At 46.4% G+C, this 17252-nt stretch overlaps 1 protein-coding gene across 1 annotated transcript in view; it reads right to left on the bottom strand.

The window, feature by feature from the left end:
* CEP128 (centrosomal protein 128) overlaps nt 1-17252 on the bottom strand; it is a 407170-nt gene that overhangs the window by 277546 nt on the left and 112372 nt on the right. The window contains 4 exon segments of the mRNA XM_030558988.1: nt 12644-12769; nt 12771-12838; nt 12841-12895; nt 12897-12995. Of these exon segments, the coding sequence (XP_030414848.1) occupies nt 12644-12769; nt 12771-12838; nt 12841-12895; nt 12897-12995 (348 nt within the window).

The following is a 17252-nucleotide window of genomic DNA, read 5'->3' as shown; positions in this document are numbered from 1 at the left end:
AGGCTACAGCCTCTCTTGACTGCTGAACCAGGGCATACTGCGAAGCAAAGGTAAGGACCGAGGACCAATGGAGCTTCGCGACAGGTCTCGTGGGTAGAAACACGAGCCAGCAAGGCGGCAGATGAAGCCTGAGCCCTGGTAGAATGCACGGTGATGTGGCTTGGGGAAATATGAGCCAAATCATAACAAGTGGGGATGTCCGCCATCACCCAAGATGAGATCCTCTGAGAGGAAAACAAGCAAGCCCTCCCTTTGGCCCGCTACCGGGGCAGAGCTGGGGCACCTTAGGAAATGATTCTGTCAGCACAACATAATGCGAGCACTCCACAGATGTCCAAGGAGTGCAACGGTTATGCCCATTGCGTTGAGCTGTGGGTAACATGAAAGGCCAAAACACTTTAGGGAGGAAAGCCGGGTGCAGTCATAACTGCACCTTGTCTTTGTGGAACCTTCGTAAGAGCTCTGATCTCAGAGACCCGTCTGGCCAAGACTAGGTTGAGGCCCCAGGGCGGGGCTGGGCGGCGCACCCGAGGGTGCAAGCGCTCCAAGCCCTTGAGGGACCTCGAACCCATAGTGGGACACTGAACGTCCATCTTAGCCTGCTGGAAGGTAGGGATGGCTGCTGAGAGTATTCTCAGCGATGATACCGCCAGATCCTGCCGCTGAAGGCCAGAGGCAGGCCAAATAGAGGGGATCGAGACCTCAGCAGGAGCAAGATCGAGCGTACTGCAGCTGTAAAGGAAACGCTTCCACCTGGCTCGGTACGTTGACCAGGCGGAAGGCTGCCTGTCACCCCGACTCAGGTACGTGAGGCGAAGAGGCTGCAGGTCCAAGTGACGAAGCCTGTCATTGCCCTGAGTGATGAGGTCTGGGCTGACAGGCCGAGCAACGTGGTATGTCAGTGCTGCCTGGACCACTCTGGAGTGATCATGATGATGCACGCTCCGCCCCTGCGGAATTTGAGCAGGACGTAACGAACCAGTGGGAACAGCGGGAAGGCATAATGCAGTTGGCCGTTCCACGGCATCAGGAATGCGTCCAAGATCGATTCCGAGGAGAGACCTTGGAAGGAGCAGAACACCTGGCATTTCCTGCACTCGCGGTGAACGAACAGGTCTGTGTGAGGAACCATTTCCACTTCCGGAAAGCGGGACGCCTCACATGGGGCAGAGTGATGACTCGTAAGACAGGAAAGACCTGCTGAGTCAAAGAGATAAGACGTTCCGAACGCCTGGGAGAAAGGACGTCGCCAGCTCCATCGAGTGGGCCATGCAAAAGACCCGGAAATGGATGGCCTCCTGACAAAAAAAAAGGGGGGAGGACTATGTCCCCCCTGAATGCTTATGAAGCACCTGGCCATTGTGTTGGCTGTAAACACCGAGATACAACGGCCTCGCAGCTGCCGATGGAACCCCTGGCATGCCAGGCGGACTACTCTCATTTTTGGGGCATTAATGAGGAATGCCAGCTCCCTAGAAGACCGAAGGCCTTAAGCTCGGAGGTGACCATGAGCACTCGAGCAGAGAGATGATGCGTCCGCCGTCAGGGGCAGTGAGGGCTGGGGCGGATGAAACCGCATCCTGTCCACACCAAGGAGGGAGTTAGCCACCACTCTAGGGAGCCTAAGGCGTTCGAGGGAACGGTGACTACCATGACCATTGGCTCCCTGTCCAAGCGGTACGCCGAGGTGGGCCGGACTTGGAGAGGACGGAGGCGGAGCTTGGCGCGTTTGGTTACAAACTTGCGGGCAACCATGGACCCAGGAGACTGAGACAAGAACGAGCTGAGGTCGTTGGGAAAGCCTTCAGACCTCAGATGATTGATGCCATCGCCTAAAACCGCAGTTGCGATAAGCAGGCTCCGGCTAGGTAGGAGACCAAGATAGCCCCTAGGAAGCCCAACCTCTGCGTGGGAACCAGAGCGGATTGCTCTATTAGTAATCATCAGGCCTTGATCTGTGAATAAGACCGTGACGATGCCCACGGGCTGAGTGGTTTGTGTGTCAGAGTCTCCTCGGATAAGCGAATCGTCCCAATACGGAAAAACGCATTTCCGACATAGCTACGGTAGGCGGCGACTATGGCCGTAAACCGGGAGTATTCACCGCTGGCTATAAAGCGGAGGCATCTCCCATGCGGAGGGAAGATGGCATTGCAAAAGTACGCGTCCTTCCTATCCAGGGCGGCATAGTAGCCCCCCGGAGGCAAGGATGGAATAATGGTTCCCAGGGATACCATGCAGAACTTCAACCTTATCCCAAACCGGTTGAGTCCATGCAGGACCAGGGAGGTCTGACCTGTGGTCGAGTGGGGGACTAGGGCATAACGGGAGTAAAACCCCTAGCCCCTTTCGTCCGCTGAAGGGGAACAGGGCTGGAGCAATTTTAAGGTGGTACCTATGCTCCATCGTGCGCAGGACCCAGCGATCTAAAAGTAACTGGGGCCATGCCAGGAGAAAGCGGGATCAGGATCCCGTCCTGCGACTGGTACACCGCCCTCCGGCGAACCTTGGAAGGTCCGTCTTTGGTCCCAGTGGTAATTGCGAGGGACCTTGACTTTGGCTTTTTAGGGGGCCTGACGTTTGTCTGCGACCACCTTGGCCTTGCCGTTTTCCAGAGTTCTGCCTCTGGCTAGGCACAGAGTATGGCGGCTGGGGCCATAAAGGCCTGCGTTTGGTCGCAGGCGTATACATGCTGAGACGCATTAGGACCCTATTGTCCAGCAGGCTTCGCAGTCTGGGGCTGTCTCTGCCGCGAAGATGCCTTTACCAACAAAGGGTAAATTCTTTCCCCCGTCCTCCAAGACGGCAGCGAACTCTAGGTGGGAGGTTCGAGGGAGAAACTCCTCCACCCAGGTGCTATAATTATCGCAGCTAAGCAAGGCTTGTTGCTTTGCTACCCAGAGGTGCAGGGCCCCTGCAGAGTACACCTTGCATTCGCCAAGGCTCTTTCTGCTTCGGGGCTGGCGCCCGCTGGCCATGATATCAGGATCGTGGTCCTGAGCATAAAATCCGCGCACATGGGGTGACACGGATGCGTGTCCGGACGGCCATGGAGGTACTAAAAGAGGGCACGGGCCGAGTCTCTGACTCACTCGGACCTTGCCCAACTCGGCACCGGGGACCGGCATCGGGAGGCGTATCGGTACCTGGAACGAGATCCAGACCCGCAACCAGAACGGTGTCGGGAGGTCGACCGAGATCTCGAGGCTCGGAGAAGAGCTACAGGAGGCAAGGTACCTGCCCCGGTGCCAGATGTCGGAACGGTGCCGATAGCGGGTCAGCGAACGGGATACCGACCGGTGCAGTGAGTGTGACCAGTACCGAGGAAAACAGTACCGGGACTGCCAGTGGTGTCCGGCGTGCCGACAGGACTTGGAGCGTCTGCGGGACCGTGATCATAGACGGTGCCGCTCTGCTGTACTGACAGGGGACAGTCCCTTGAAGAGACTGTATTACCCGTACCGGCGGTGCCCGGGTCAGGCAGCACTGACTCCGTCATGGCACTGAGAGCCCTCGCCGTTGGTAACATCTCCGGCGCGCAGGGAACAGCAGGCTCAACCACAGTGCGTACTGGGGAGCTGTCAGGCACCGGATTCGACGGCCCTCGTGGGGCCGGGATCCCTGGTACCGAGGTCATCAGAGCTTCGGTAGGTGCCGGTGCCGGGAGAACCGAGTTAGATAAGCCGTCTGGCTGGGGTGCCGTCAGCACTGAAGCAGCGGGAGTAATACGCTCAACCACGGCGCGTGCCGGGGAGCCGTCGGGCACCGGATTCTACGGCCCTTGCGGGACCGGGATCGACGGTGCCGACGTATCGGTGCCGCAGCAGGTGTCGGTGCCGGGCGATCCGACTTAGACTAGCCCTCTTGCCGCGGTGCCGTGGGCACGGAAGCAGCCGGAGAATTAGCTCGACCACGGCGCGTGCCGGGGAGCCGTCAGGCACCGGATACTACGGCCCTTGCGGGACCGGGATCGACGGTGCCGACGTCATCGGTGCCGCAGCAGGTGTCGGTGCCGGGCGATCCGACGTAGACGAGCTCTCTGGCTGCGGTGCCGTTGGCACGGAAGCAGCCGGAGCAATACGCTCAACCACGGCGCGTGCCGGGGAGCCGTCAGGCACCGGATTCTACGGCCCGTGTGGGACCGGGATCGACGGTGCCGACGCCATCGGTGCCGCAGCAGGTGTCGGTGCCGGGCGATCCGACGTAGACGAGCCCTCTGGCTGCGGTGCCGTTGGCACGGAAGCAGCCGGAGCAATACGCTCAACCACGGCGCGTGCCGGGGAGCCGTCAGGCACCGGATTCTACGGCCCGTGTGGGACCGGGATCGACGGTGCCGACGCCATCGGTGCCGCAGCAGGTGTCGGTGCCGGGCGATCCGACGTAGACGAGCCCTCTGGCTGCGGTGCCGCTGGCACGGAAGCAGCAGGAGCAATACGCTCAACCACGGCGCGTGCCGGGGAGCCGCCAGGCACCGGATTCCACGGCCCTTGTGGGACCGGGATCGACGGTGACGACGTCATCGGTGCCGTAGCAGGCGTCAGCGCCGGGCGATCCGACTAGACGAGCTCTCTGGCTGCGGTGCCGCTGGCACGGAAGCAGCAGGAGCAATACGCTCAACCACGGCGCGTGCCGGGGAGCCGTCAGGCACCGGATTCTACGGCCCTTATGGGACCGGGATCGACGGTGACGACGTCATCGGTGCCGTAGTAGGTGTCAGCACCGGGCGATCCGACTAGACGAGCTCTCTGGCTGCGGTGCCGCTGGCACGGAAGCAGCAGGAGCAATACGCTCAACCACGGCGCGTGCCGGGGAGCCGTCAGGCACCGGATTCTACGGCCCTCGTGGGACCGGGATCGACGGTGCCGACGTCGTCGGTGCTGGGCGAGCCATCTTAGACGAGCTGTCTAGCTGTGGTGCAGCTGGCACAGAAGCAGCAGGAGCAGTAAGCTCTACCACGGCGCGAGCCGGGGAGCTGCCAGGCACCGGATTCCCTGGTCCTGGGGGACTGGAATCGACGGAGCCGAAGTCATCGGTGCCTCTGCAGGCCGGATAACGCCACTGAGGCGAGCTCTCTGGCTGCGATGCAGGTGGCACGGAAGTAGCGGGAGCAGGGGGCTCAACCACGGCGCGTGCCGGGGAGCCGCCAGGCACCCGCAGGAATCGTAGACTCTCTCGACCTCGGAAAAAGGGAACGGTGCCGAGTCGACATCGGTGCCGGCGACGGTCGGTGCCGGAAGGCCTTGGTGGTACCGGCGGGGTCCGGTGCCGAGGAGGCGCTTCTGCCCGCCGCTTGAACATCGCTCCGCGCCCAAGGTGGAGGGGCAAGTGAAAGTCCCGCACCTTTTTGTTCTCGGCTTAAAAGCCTTGCAAATGGGGCACTTATCTGTCAAGCGTGATTCCCTGAGGCACTTCAAACAGGAGTCATGTAGATCTCTCTTCGGCCGCGGCTTCTGGCAAGCCGGGCCCCTTTTTAAAACCCGGTGAGCCATGCATGGCTCCGGCACTGGGCTCATGGAAGGGGCTACTTCCTGAACCCCGCTAACTAAACTAACCATGTTAGCAAGGAAAACACGTATAACCATACAAATATATATATAAAAGTGTTATAACTGCATAATTATATACGAGAAAACGAGTAGCTAGGGAAGTGGAGGTCAGCTAAGCCGCGCTCCACTGTTCCAACGACCGACACGGGCGGTAAGAAGGAACTGAGGAGCGGGTGGGCCGGCAGGAGTATATATGGAGCGCCATGGTGGCGCCACTCTATGGGGCGACCTGCCGGCCCACTGAGTTGCTAGGGTAAAAGTTTTCCGACGAATGTGCACGCGCGGCGCGTACACCTAACTGGAATGGATATGAGCAATCACTCGAAGAAGAACTGGTAGTTTGATTCTCCAATTGACTTGTGACCCTAAGCAATTCATTTAGCATTTCCAGGTCACAAAGTTTCTCCAGCTATAAAATTGGAATACTACTTTCCTCACAGAACTGTTGATTAGCATGTATAAAGCCGCTTTAAAACCTTCATATGACTGGTGCTACAAGTATTACAGTACCTGTACAGTATTTTGATGGAGCACTAGCAACAGCTATAGTCAAGTTTGCCAAAGTGTTTCCATACATTCATAATTTTCTGAAAGTTTCAGCTTTTGAAGAGAAATTTTCTATGTCAAAGGTGTAGGGCTTTTTTAGACAATTTGGAGAGGCTTAGCTGCCTTTAGTACAAGGAAAGTAAAGTAAGTGAGAGTTGTTGAGTGCCCATCTTTTTTGGAAAATCTACCTATTTATGTAGATATCTACATATGCATTTCAGAGCCTAACTTTAGATAGCCTTTTTTCTGTTTTTTTGTTTTTTAATTTTGGACAAAATGCTGACATTTTGACAGGAAATACCTCTCTTCAGAGAAGGTTGCCTTATTCTTCTGTGGAAACTTGGTTCTATGGAAATTTTTAAAATTTATGCATTCTCAGAATAACTACTAAAAAACAGCCAGGAAATGCCTGTTAAGATTGCATGAAGAATATTTACTCCATCTATATATATTACATTACTGTCTTTAATGACATATGTGCATGCACAAAAGCTCCATCTTATATTATTTTTCAAAACCTCCAAAACAGCTTAAAAAGTATTTACAACTTTCTAAGTTTCATCTTGTATAGTGCACAGGGCTCCTTGTGATTTATACAAGAGACTTTCATAGGTCTTTCTAGCACACACAATATAATACACATGTAATATATGTGTCTACGGTTTTGGGCAAACAGTACAACACAGAGAAAGTGTGTGTGTTGAGATACTGCAAGGCCAAAGGGCAGCAGGAGAGTGTTCAACGGGAGCTATATAAGCCCCAGGATGATCAGGGCCTTATTCCCTGTTGACTTAGGAGAGGTTACTACAGGTTAATTAGAGCACCTGGAGCCAATTAAGACCAGGCTAGAGACCTAATAAAAAAGCCTGTTCAGTCAGACAGAAGGGAAGGAGAACTGACTGTACTTTGGAGGAGTACCAGAGGAAGAGAAACCCTTCCCAAGCAGAGCAGAGGGACTCCGCCAGCACAGAGGACCAAGAGAAACCCTTCTGAAGGAGCTGGGACCTGGAGTTGGGGGCAGACCTGGGTCCCTTCCGGTTCCCCTTTTCTCCCTTACCAGGGCATTAGTGGAGCCATCAATGCCCAAGAATAAGGGCAAGGGGCAGCACACTGATCCACCATACCAAGGAAAAGCACAGGACCCACCACAATAGTGTCGGCCATTTGCCACAGTGTTCATACTAATGATTGTATTGTAATGTACACATACAACAGGAAAGAGTTAAAGTTCTATGTGCAATCTTTGATCTGGCATTTCCTCAACTTTAAATGTTAGGCTGAACCAATCCAATCTTAACATTCTGTTAAAGTGGTTTGCTGATGGACCAAACGTGGTTTGATCACATTTCAATTATTTCACGTTACACATTTTTTTTCTACTTTTATTATTCAAAACACATTTTACTGAGACCAATATTGGGCTCTGAGGTAGCACTGAGCATTCTCTGTGTCAGGTGCTTGGGTGGCTGGTTCCTGCTCACAAGCTCAGGGTCTAACTGATATCCATATGGGGGCGGGGCAGTTGGTCTTCTTCTGCAGCGTGCAGCTGTGGGTCACTCGCCAGAATTATTTGGGTGTATATTATAATCACTTGCCTGTCATTGGGAGGACCTGGAGCACTAGTGCACCTCAGTCCATCTTCTTCTCTGCCTCCGGCACATAACAGTCTACATTTCTGTGAGTTGTAATACTTTGGTTTAATTTTGGTTTGGAGGTTAAGATGAGGATGCTGGGTGGCCTGTGATATACAAGATGTCAGACTTGATGATCTCGTGGTCCCTTCTGCCCTTAAACTCCATTACTCTATAATTGCAATTACAATGCTAATTTTTCAGCCAATTACTGAAAGATAAAAATTTCATTAATGATAGCACTCTAAACCTGTAATCACAGCCTCCTTGGGTTGCAATCCCACCAGCACTGAGAAGTTGCATAGAGTGAGATGACGATGAAAACTTTGAAGAGAGAGCTCAAACAAAAAATCCCAAGTGCTGCAAGAATTTGTGCTGTTGACTCAAGAGGCAGTGCTGCTCCTTCTAAATCAGTCACCAATCCCACAAAATAAGGGAAGTTATACTGCTATCTTTTAGATGAGACATAAAACCACGGTCTAGTGTACTCAGCCATAACTCTCTAGCCTGTACTCCTAGAATTTCTTACCATCATTACCACCAGTAAGAGCTCCAATGAAGACCAGACACCACTATTATAATCAGAGTCATCTAACTCTGCTCAGAGCATTCTTGTCCAGCACCACCAGCTATTTCAGAAACAGAGTATTCAATCCTCTCTCTAAATTGCTTGAATAAAGGATGTTCAAACTCCACTAAAAACAATAGAAAAAATTCTGTGACATGCTGTAAGATCCTACCAAAGCCCCACTAGCCAACACCTCCAGAGTTTCATTCAGTATGGCCTTATGCAGATCCTAATGTTAGTTAGAGAGTGAAAAACCCACATTGTACCACTCACATATGACAAAGACACAACACAGAGCTGAGTGTAATGCACATGGCTAGTTGCAACACAGTCCATATGGACTTGTATCTTCCCTAGAAGAATCACACATGTTGACCAGAAAGGATGACAAAACAGAACTTCAAAGAACAAGGCAGCCCTCAGAGCAGATAAGCAATTACCAAAACCATCCACTATGTTACATTCTGCCTTCATAAAAAAACTCCTCTGTAGTTTAAAAGTATTCTCTGCCTCTCCTCTCGCTTTAATACTGTATTATGTTAATGATGCAGACTGATCTGGGGGTGGGAGGGGAGTAAACATGTTTTGGCAGTGTTAGCAACTCAAATATTGGAGCATAACCTAATTTACAACAGTCAAAAAGTGAAACTGATTAGTTCCATTTCCCCATCTAATCTGTGCACAGAAGTGCAAAAGGAAAAACAACATTAGTGGTGAAAAGTTTTTTTGTTTTGTTTTCTGCTTTCACAAGCTAAGGTGCTGTTAACAAATCATTTATTAGAAAGGAGACTGCAAGGCTTAGAGTATAAGTACTTAATATGGAATCATAAGAACAGCCATACTGGATAAGACTAGTCCAGTACCCTGTCTTCCAACAGCGGCCAATGCCAGGTTCCCCAGAGGGAATGAACAGAACAGGTAATCATCAAGTGATCCATCCCCCGTCGCCCATTTCAAACTTCTAGCAAACAAAGGCTAGGGATACCATCCATGCCCATCCTGGTTAATAGTCATCGATGGACCTATCCTCCATGAACTTATCTAGTTCTTTTTTGAACCCCATTATAGTCTTGGCCTTCATACCATCTTCTAGCAAGGAATTCCACAGGCTGACCATTGTGTTGTATGAAGAAATATTTCCTTTTGTTTCTTTAAAACCTGCTGCTTATTAATTTCATTTGGTGACCCCTAGTTCTTGCATTATACAAAGGAGTAAATAACACTTCCTTATCTACTTTTTCCACACCAGACATGATTTTATAGACTTCAATCATATGCCCCCTTAGTCAGCTCTTTTCCAAGATTAAAAGTCCCAGTTTTATTAATTTCTCCTCATATGGAAGCCATTCCATACCCCTAATCATTTTTGTTTGCCCATTCCTGAACCTTTTCCAATTCCAATATATCTTTTTTTGAGATGAAGGGACCACATCTGCATGCCAAATTCAAGATGTGGGCCTATCTAAGTACACTATATCCACTGGACCCCCCCTGTGCACATGCTTGATGTATATAGAAGCAATATATTTTCTGTCTTACTATCTATCCCTCTCTTAACGATGTCCAACATTCTGTTCGCTTTTTTGACTGCCACTGCACATTGAGTGGATATTTTCACAGAACTATGACTCCACAATGACTCCAAGATCTTTTTCTTGAGTGGCAACAGCTAATCAGACCCAATCATATTATACGTATAGTTAGGATTAGGTTTTCCAATGTGCATTACTTTGCATTCATCAACATTGAATTCCATCTGCCATTTTGTTGCCCCATCACCTAATTTTGAGAGATCCTTTGTAGGTCAACGCAGTCTGCCTCGGACTTAACTATCTTGCGTAGTTTTCTATCATCTGCAAATTTTGCTGCCTCACTGTTTACCCCTTTTTCCAGATCATTTATGAATATGTTGAATAGAACTTGTCCCAGTACAGACCCTCGGGGACATCACTATTTACCTCTCTCTATTCTGAAAACTGACCATTTATTCCTACCCTTTGATTTCTTTTAACGAGTTACTGATCAATGGAAGTACCTTCCATCTTATCCCATGATAGCTTACTTTGCTTAAGAGCCTTTGGTGAGGAACCTTGTCAAAGGCTTTCTGAAAATCTCAGTACACTATATCCACTGCATCCCCCTTGTCCACATGCTTGTTGACTCTTTCAAAGAATCTAGTAGATTGGTGAGGCATGATTTCCCTTTACAAAAACCATGTTGATTTTTCCCCAACAAATTATGTTCATCTATGTGTCTGACAATTTTGTTCTTTACTATAGTTTCAACCAGTTTACCTAGTACTGAAGTTAGACTTACCAGCCTGTAATTGCCGGGATCGCTTCTCGAGCTCTTTTTAAACATTGGTGTCACATTAGCTATCCTCCAGTCATATGGTACATAAGCTGATTTAAATTATAGGTTACAAACTACAGTTAGTTGAACTGAAATTTCACATTTGAGTTCCTTCAGAACTCTTGGGTGAATACCATCTGGTTCTGGTGACTTATTACTGTTTAGTTCATCAATTTCTTACAAAACCTCCTCTCATGACACCTCAATCTGGGACAGTTCCTCAGATCTGTCACCTAAAAAGAATGACTCAGGTTTGGGAATCTCCCTCACATCCTGAGCCATGAAGACCAATGCAAAGAGTGCTCTTTTAGCATCTCGATCGTCCAGTGGCCCCACTGGTTGTTTAGCAGGCTTCCTGCTTCTGATGTACTTAAAAAAAAATTGGTACTACTTTTGAGTCTTTGGCTAGCTGTTCTTCACATTCTTTTTTTGGCTTTCCTAATATTTTTACACATAATTTGCCAGAGTTTATTCTCCTTTCTATTTTCCTCACTAGAGTTTAACTTCCACTTTTTAAAGGATGCCTTTTTGCATCTCACTGCTTCTTTTACTTTGTTTAGCTGTGGTGGCACTTTTTTGGTTCTCTTACTATGTTTGGGAGTATACATTTAATTTGGTGTATACATTTAATTTGAGCCTTTATTACGGTGTCTTAAAAAGTTTCCATGCAGCTTGCAGGGATTTCACTTTTGGCTCTGTACATTTTAATTTCTGTTTCACTAACTTCCTCATTTTTGTGTAGTCCCCTTTTCTGAAATATATGCTACAGTATTGGGCTGATGTGGTGTTTTCCCCCACCACAGAGATGTTAAGTTTAATTATATTATGGTCACTATTACCAAGCAGTCCAACTATATTCACCTCTTAGACCCAGATCCTGCGCTCCACTCAGGACTAAATCAAAATTGCCTCTCCTCTTGTGGGTTCCAGGACTAGCTACTCCAAGAAGCAGTCATTTAAGGTGTTAAGAAACTTTATCTCTGCAATCCCGTCCTGAGGCGACGTACACAGGCAATATGGAGATAATTCCCCCATTATTATTATTGAGTTTTTTATTTTTGTACCCTCTCTAATCTACTGGAGCGTTTTACGGTCATCATCACCATCCTGGTCAGGTGGTCGGTAATATTTCCCCCACTGCTATATTCTTACTATTCGAGCATGGAATTACTATCGATATAGATTCCATGGTACAGGATAGTACATTTAAGATTTTTACTTCATTTGATTCTGTGCTCTCTTCATATATAGTGCCATTCCTCCACCAGCACGACCTGTTTCTGTCCTTCCGCTATATTTCATACCCTGGTACCATTGTGTCCTATTGATCATCCTCATTGCACCAAATTTCTGTGATACCTATTATATCATTAGCTTCATTTAATACAAGGCACTCTGGTTCACCCATCTTCTTATTTAGACTTCTAGCATTGGTATATAAGCACTTTAAAAACTTGTCACTTTTTAGCTGTCTGCCATTACATGATGTAATTGAATGGGACTTTTTTCATTTGCTGTTTCTCATCAGATCCTACCCGTATTTTATCATCTTCCAATTCTCTTCTCCTTACTAGGACATAGAGAATCTCCATTAATAGCTCCTCTCCTAAGCGATGCCTCTATCTGACCCACATGCTCCTCTGCACCTGTCAGCTTTCCTCCAGCCTTAGTTTAAAAACTGTTCAATGACCTTTTTAATTTTAAGTGCCAGCAATCTGATTCCTTTTGGTTTAGACAGAGCCCCTCCTTCCTGTATAGGCTCCCCTTTTTCCCAAATTTCCCCAGTTCTTAATAATCTAAACCCCTCCTTTTACTTCTAGGCTGAGAGTATGAATCCAGCGTAGGTCAACAGAAAGAAAGTCATTAAAATCTGCCAGCTGTTTATGGCCTATGTAAATTCACAGTGCAGTTGTTAGATGGCAAGTGCACATGTCACATCCTCATCTCTATTTCTAAAATAAAAAGGGAAAGGAGAGGAAAAATAAAGGTGCTGCCCTTACCTGATCGCTCTTGTCCATTAGCTGACTGATGGTTTCATTTCTGTTTCACCATATCACGTCCAGTTTCTTATATTCAGCTTCCAGTGTTCGAATGGATTCCTGAGCTTTCACTTTCAACTCTTCTTTGCTTCTTCTCGGTCTCTAGCCTAAGGGTCTCAGACTGCCTGAATTCAGCAAGGTACCGATCTGCTTCCTAGCAGACTCTTCAAGTTGCTGGGCCAGCTCAGCAGTTTGGAGTTCAGTTTGCCTCCGTTTCGCTCTCACAGGCCTTGTAGCAGCTCTGTATCTCCTTCAGCTGGTCCAGCATCCTTTGCTGCTGCTTCTCCCTGTTTTCCAAGTCCGATGTTAACACCTGTATACAAACACACTGTATTATAAAAGTACAGTCCTTAGGGATACACAATATGAAATGTAGTAAAGCAACATATAGTGTAGTTTATAAAATAAATCACTTTCCTATTTATAGATTACGTGCAACAACTTAGAAGATCATTGTAACTAAAGATGGAAAAACCTGTTATATAACAGAATACATCTCCCTGTAATGGCAACTCTTAGCACTCCAACAGAGGGTACAAACAGTACATTATATTATCTTGAATTTTACTCTAAATACCTGGAATCCAAACATTCCCCTTTCGGTGCTTGAAATCTGGCTGAAGTTTTGTGACTCAGCCAATATCTAATACTTAATTACAAGTCAATATTCCCTCACCCAGCCACCTGTTCCTCAATGTTTCATTGGCAGACACAATTTTTTTTTAAAAGGGTATTTTAAAAACGGATCTTGCTGTGAATTCTAGTATACAGCTAGCGAAACAGTATTTTTTTTTGAAAATTATTTTTACAAACAATGAATAGCACATAGCAATACTTTAGGACAGAAAATAAAGAACATTATTAACTGAAACTGTTGTGGGAATTTAAGTAAATTGGAGATTATTGGAGTTGCTATTCCTGCTCTTTCAAAATGCACTATGGGATTTTCAATAACTTCAGATGGCCAACATGCTGTATTATCTCCAGCAGCACAGCACCCCTTAAAACCAAACTGAGATATTGATTCAGTACTAACTCGAAATAGAATGCCAGCTACACAATCACCAGACTTTTGCCAGCATATTTGGGTTATCCTTGTAGGTGTTCCATCTCTTATTCATATATTTCACTGAAAAGCCCTCTGATAAAAATCTTAACAGTCTAGAATGTCATACCTAGAGGTCTACCTAATGTACACTATCTCAATGAAGTTCTGAAAACTACATAACTTTCTCATAGAGGCCAAATAATTATAGAGCAGGAAGCACACTAAGACAAGATCTATGCTTTCCTTCTATTTTAATTTTAATATAGAAGGTGAAAGAAAGAAATGCAATTTTAAACATCTTACATATTCTGACATTCATCACTCTATATATAAATGAGTCTGCAGTCTCTCCAATTTATACAAGCATCTTTCTGTATATTAAAGCTCCACAAATGCTTCATGAAAATAGCACAGGCAACAAAATGGCAGATGAAATTCAATAGTGATAAATGCAAAGTAATGCACATTGAAAACCTAATCCCAACAATACATATAAAATGATGGGGTCTAAATTAGCTGTAACCACTCATGAGAGAGATCTTGGTGTCATTGTGGATAGTTCTCTGAAAATATCAACTCATTCAATGTGCAGAGGCAGTCAAAAAAGCTAACAGAATGTTGGGAAATCATTAGGAATGGAATAGATAAGAGACAGAAAATATATTGCCTCTATATAAATCCATGGTACATCCACATCTTGAATACTGCATGCAGATGTGGTTGTCCCATCCCAAAAAAAGGTAATTAGAATTGGGAAAAGATTCAGAAATGATTAGGGATATGGAACAGATTCCATATGAGCAGAGATCAATAAGACTGGGACTTTTCAGCTTGGAAAATGATGACTAAGGAGGTCTATAAAATCATGACTGGTGTGGAGAAAGTAAATAAGGAAGTGTTATTTACTCCTTCTGATATCACATTGAATTAGGGGTCACAAAATGAAATTAATAGGCAACAGATTTAAAACAAAAGGAAGTATTTTTTCACACAACACACAGTCAGCCTCTGGAACTCTTTGCCAGAGGATGTTGTGAAGGTCAAGATTATAACAGGGTTCAAAGAAGAATTAGATAAATTCATAGAGGATAGGTCCATCAATGACTATTAGTCAGGATAGAAGGGATGGTGGCCTTGGCCTCTGTTTGCCAGAAGCTGGGAATGGGTGACAGGACATGGATTACTTGATGATACCTGTTCTGTTCATTTCTTCTGGGGCACCTGGCATTGGCCACTGTTGGAAGACAAGATCCTGGGTTTGATGGACCTTTGGTCTTACCTAGTATGGCCATTCTTACCTAGTATGGCCATTTTGCTTATGTACATGTAATCTTTGTTTTCCCCACTTTGGTGATGTTTGTAGAAACTTGATCTTTTAATGTTCACCCAATCTGGCTTGCCTTCATGAGGTCCAGAGGCAACTTTATGTACTAGAATGTTTGAGCCTGGATTTTGAGACCTTCACCTCTTTTCAGAGGAGCAGCAGATGCTGAAAGAGTACTGGGGAGGCAATCGGCTCAGCTTCTAGAAAGAGAAGTCTGATTGTTATGACTTCTACAGTTAACCCCACTAGCCAATACAATTGCACACAGAGCCTCCAGAAGAAAGCCATGACCTATTCCAGATGATGAAAGGGAGATGTTCAAGAATTATAGAGGAGCCTTTCCATGTCCTCAGCAGGAAGGATTGCCATGCAAAAAGGGCAATAAAGATGGGTAAAAAGAAAAGGATTATCCTTAAGGGTTCTCACAACTAATGTGTGCATGTCATCTCCTATGCTTCAGAACACCAAGAAGGAATTCCCCTGCTTCCCCTCCATGTACACAGTTATGCTACTAACCAAGCACATTATGGTTGGAAAAGCGCTGTTTGCCTTTATCCAAAACATTAGACATTGGCTGCCACCAGAAGTTGGATACCAGATTTGATGGATTATCCATCTGCTTTGGTATGTGAAATTGTATGGTCCTGTGATGTGAAAGGCTGACTTTCAGAGTGGGAGAGGCAGAAACTACATAGGCTAAGGAGAAATATAACAACCATAGCTTTAATAAAAAAATTACTATTAATTATCAACCATCTAATATTGTAAATTCTCTACTCATTAGTACTAAGACTTTATAACTTGTTATTTCCATCTGAATTCAAGTAAACACAGTCTGTCTGTATCTTATTGATATACCAGTCCAGTAAAGGTCATAAGCAACCACAGGGCAACTATTAACTAGATGATCTCATAATATTGCGGAACAAAGCACCAAGATAATGATGCTTATTCCCAAGCTTAACTAGACAAAGAAAAAGAAAACACAGTGCTATTTTATCTTGGTAAAATCCTGAGTTTTAAAGGATAGATGAAGTCAGTCTTGGATTCCAGGCTTTTCCAGCTCACTCTCTGAGAACCACTGAACAAGTAATTATCATTTTCTGGATTCATTGATGACTATTTGACCTATAAAAAGCCTTAAGTGGCCTGGAACCTGCCTAAAAGAAATCCTCTCTCCTGACATCCTATCACAGCTGTAGTCAGTGAAGACACCCGAGAGGAAGCCCCACATTAAGAAAGAGTAGGTTTGCTAGCAGGGCATTCTACCACTAAGGCCCCAGATCACTGTAACTTGCTTCTCCCACTGGCCTCTAATAGCCCAGGTTTGTTAGCTTTCAGGGCACATCGTTTTTACTCCCTCACCTGTGAGATGAGTGTCAGTAGGGCTGGTTAGTGGTGGTGTGGGACTCGAGATTGTGTGGGCAGGTTGATAAGTTCTTTTTATATTACACTCTTGCTGCATTACTTGATTTGACTGCCGGTAACTGAGGGGCCTTTTTCCTTATTAGTGTATTTTTAAAAGTGATTGCCAAAGTGCACGAGCATTGAATGTATGCCTCTTTTATTATGTTTGTAAAAAGAAAGAAAAAACATAAATATTGGTTACCAGTCATTAAGAGGAGGAGAGCAGGTGCTAACAGCAACATCTCTTAACTATAGGCCTGCCTTTCTCAAACATAATTTTTCCCTCACTGTGTGCACTACAATTAACATTAGTAAGAGTTAGAGACTCGGAACACCAACCACTAGGCAAGGTATGGATTAGAATGCAGCAGTTTTCCTACTCCTGAGATGCTGTAAGAACAGTGAATGCAGGAAGACAATGATTTGTATGCCATTGTCCCAGATCAGGTTACATAAATTTACAAACAGTAAGTATGGATATGGTTTAACTGCTGTCTTTACCACCAGGGCAAGAGACCAAGTTAGAGAGGCAATGTATTTTAGCCTCCCTTTTGGCAGGAGTACATCATATAAACTATTGAGCAAACTCCTTCTGGCTAATCCAACAGTATAGTGTCTGACTTCAGAGGAAGCAGCATTCAGTCTTCCTTGCCAGAAGCAGAAGCTAGCCTAATGCAAGGTCTTGGGAGAGGGGAAAAATGATAAGTGGGTAAAAATGGAGAAAGCCCTAGAAATCCCTCCTTCACCATCAAAACAGACTTGTCACCCTTATTTTACAATTGTCTTGACAA

This window comes from Gopherus evgoodei, chromosome 4 (assembly GCF_007399415.2).
Source record: "Gopherus evgoodei ecotype Sinaloan lineage chromosome 4, rGopEvg1_v1.p, whole genome shotgun sequence".
In the NCBI taxonomy this organism is placed as follows: Eukaryota; Metazoa; Chordata; order Testudines; family Testudinidae; genus Gopherus; species Gopherus evgoodei.
This window is presented reverse-complemented; position numbering and strand designations above follow the sequence as displayed.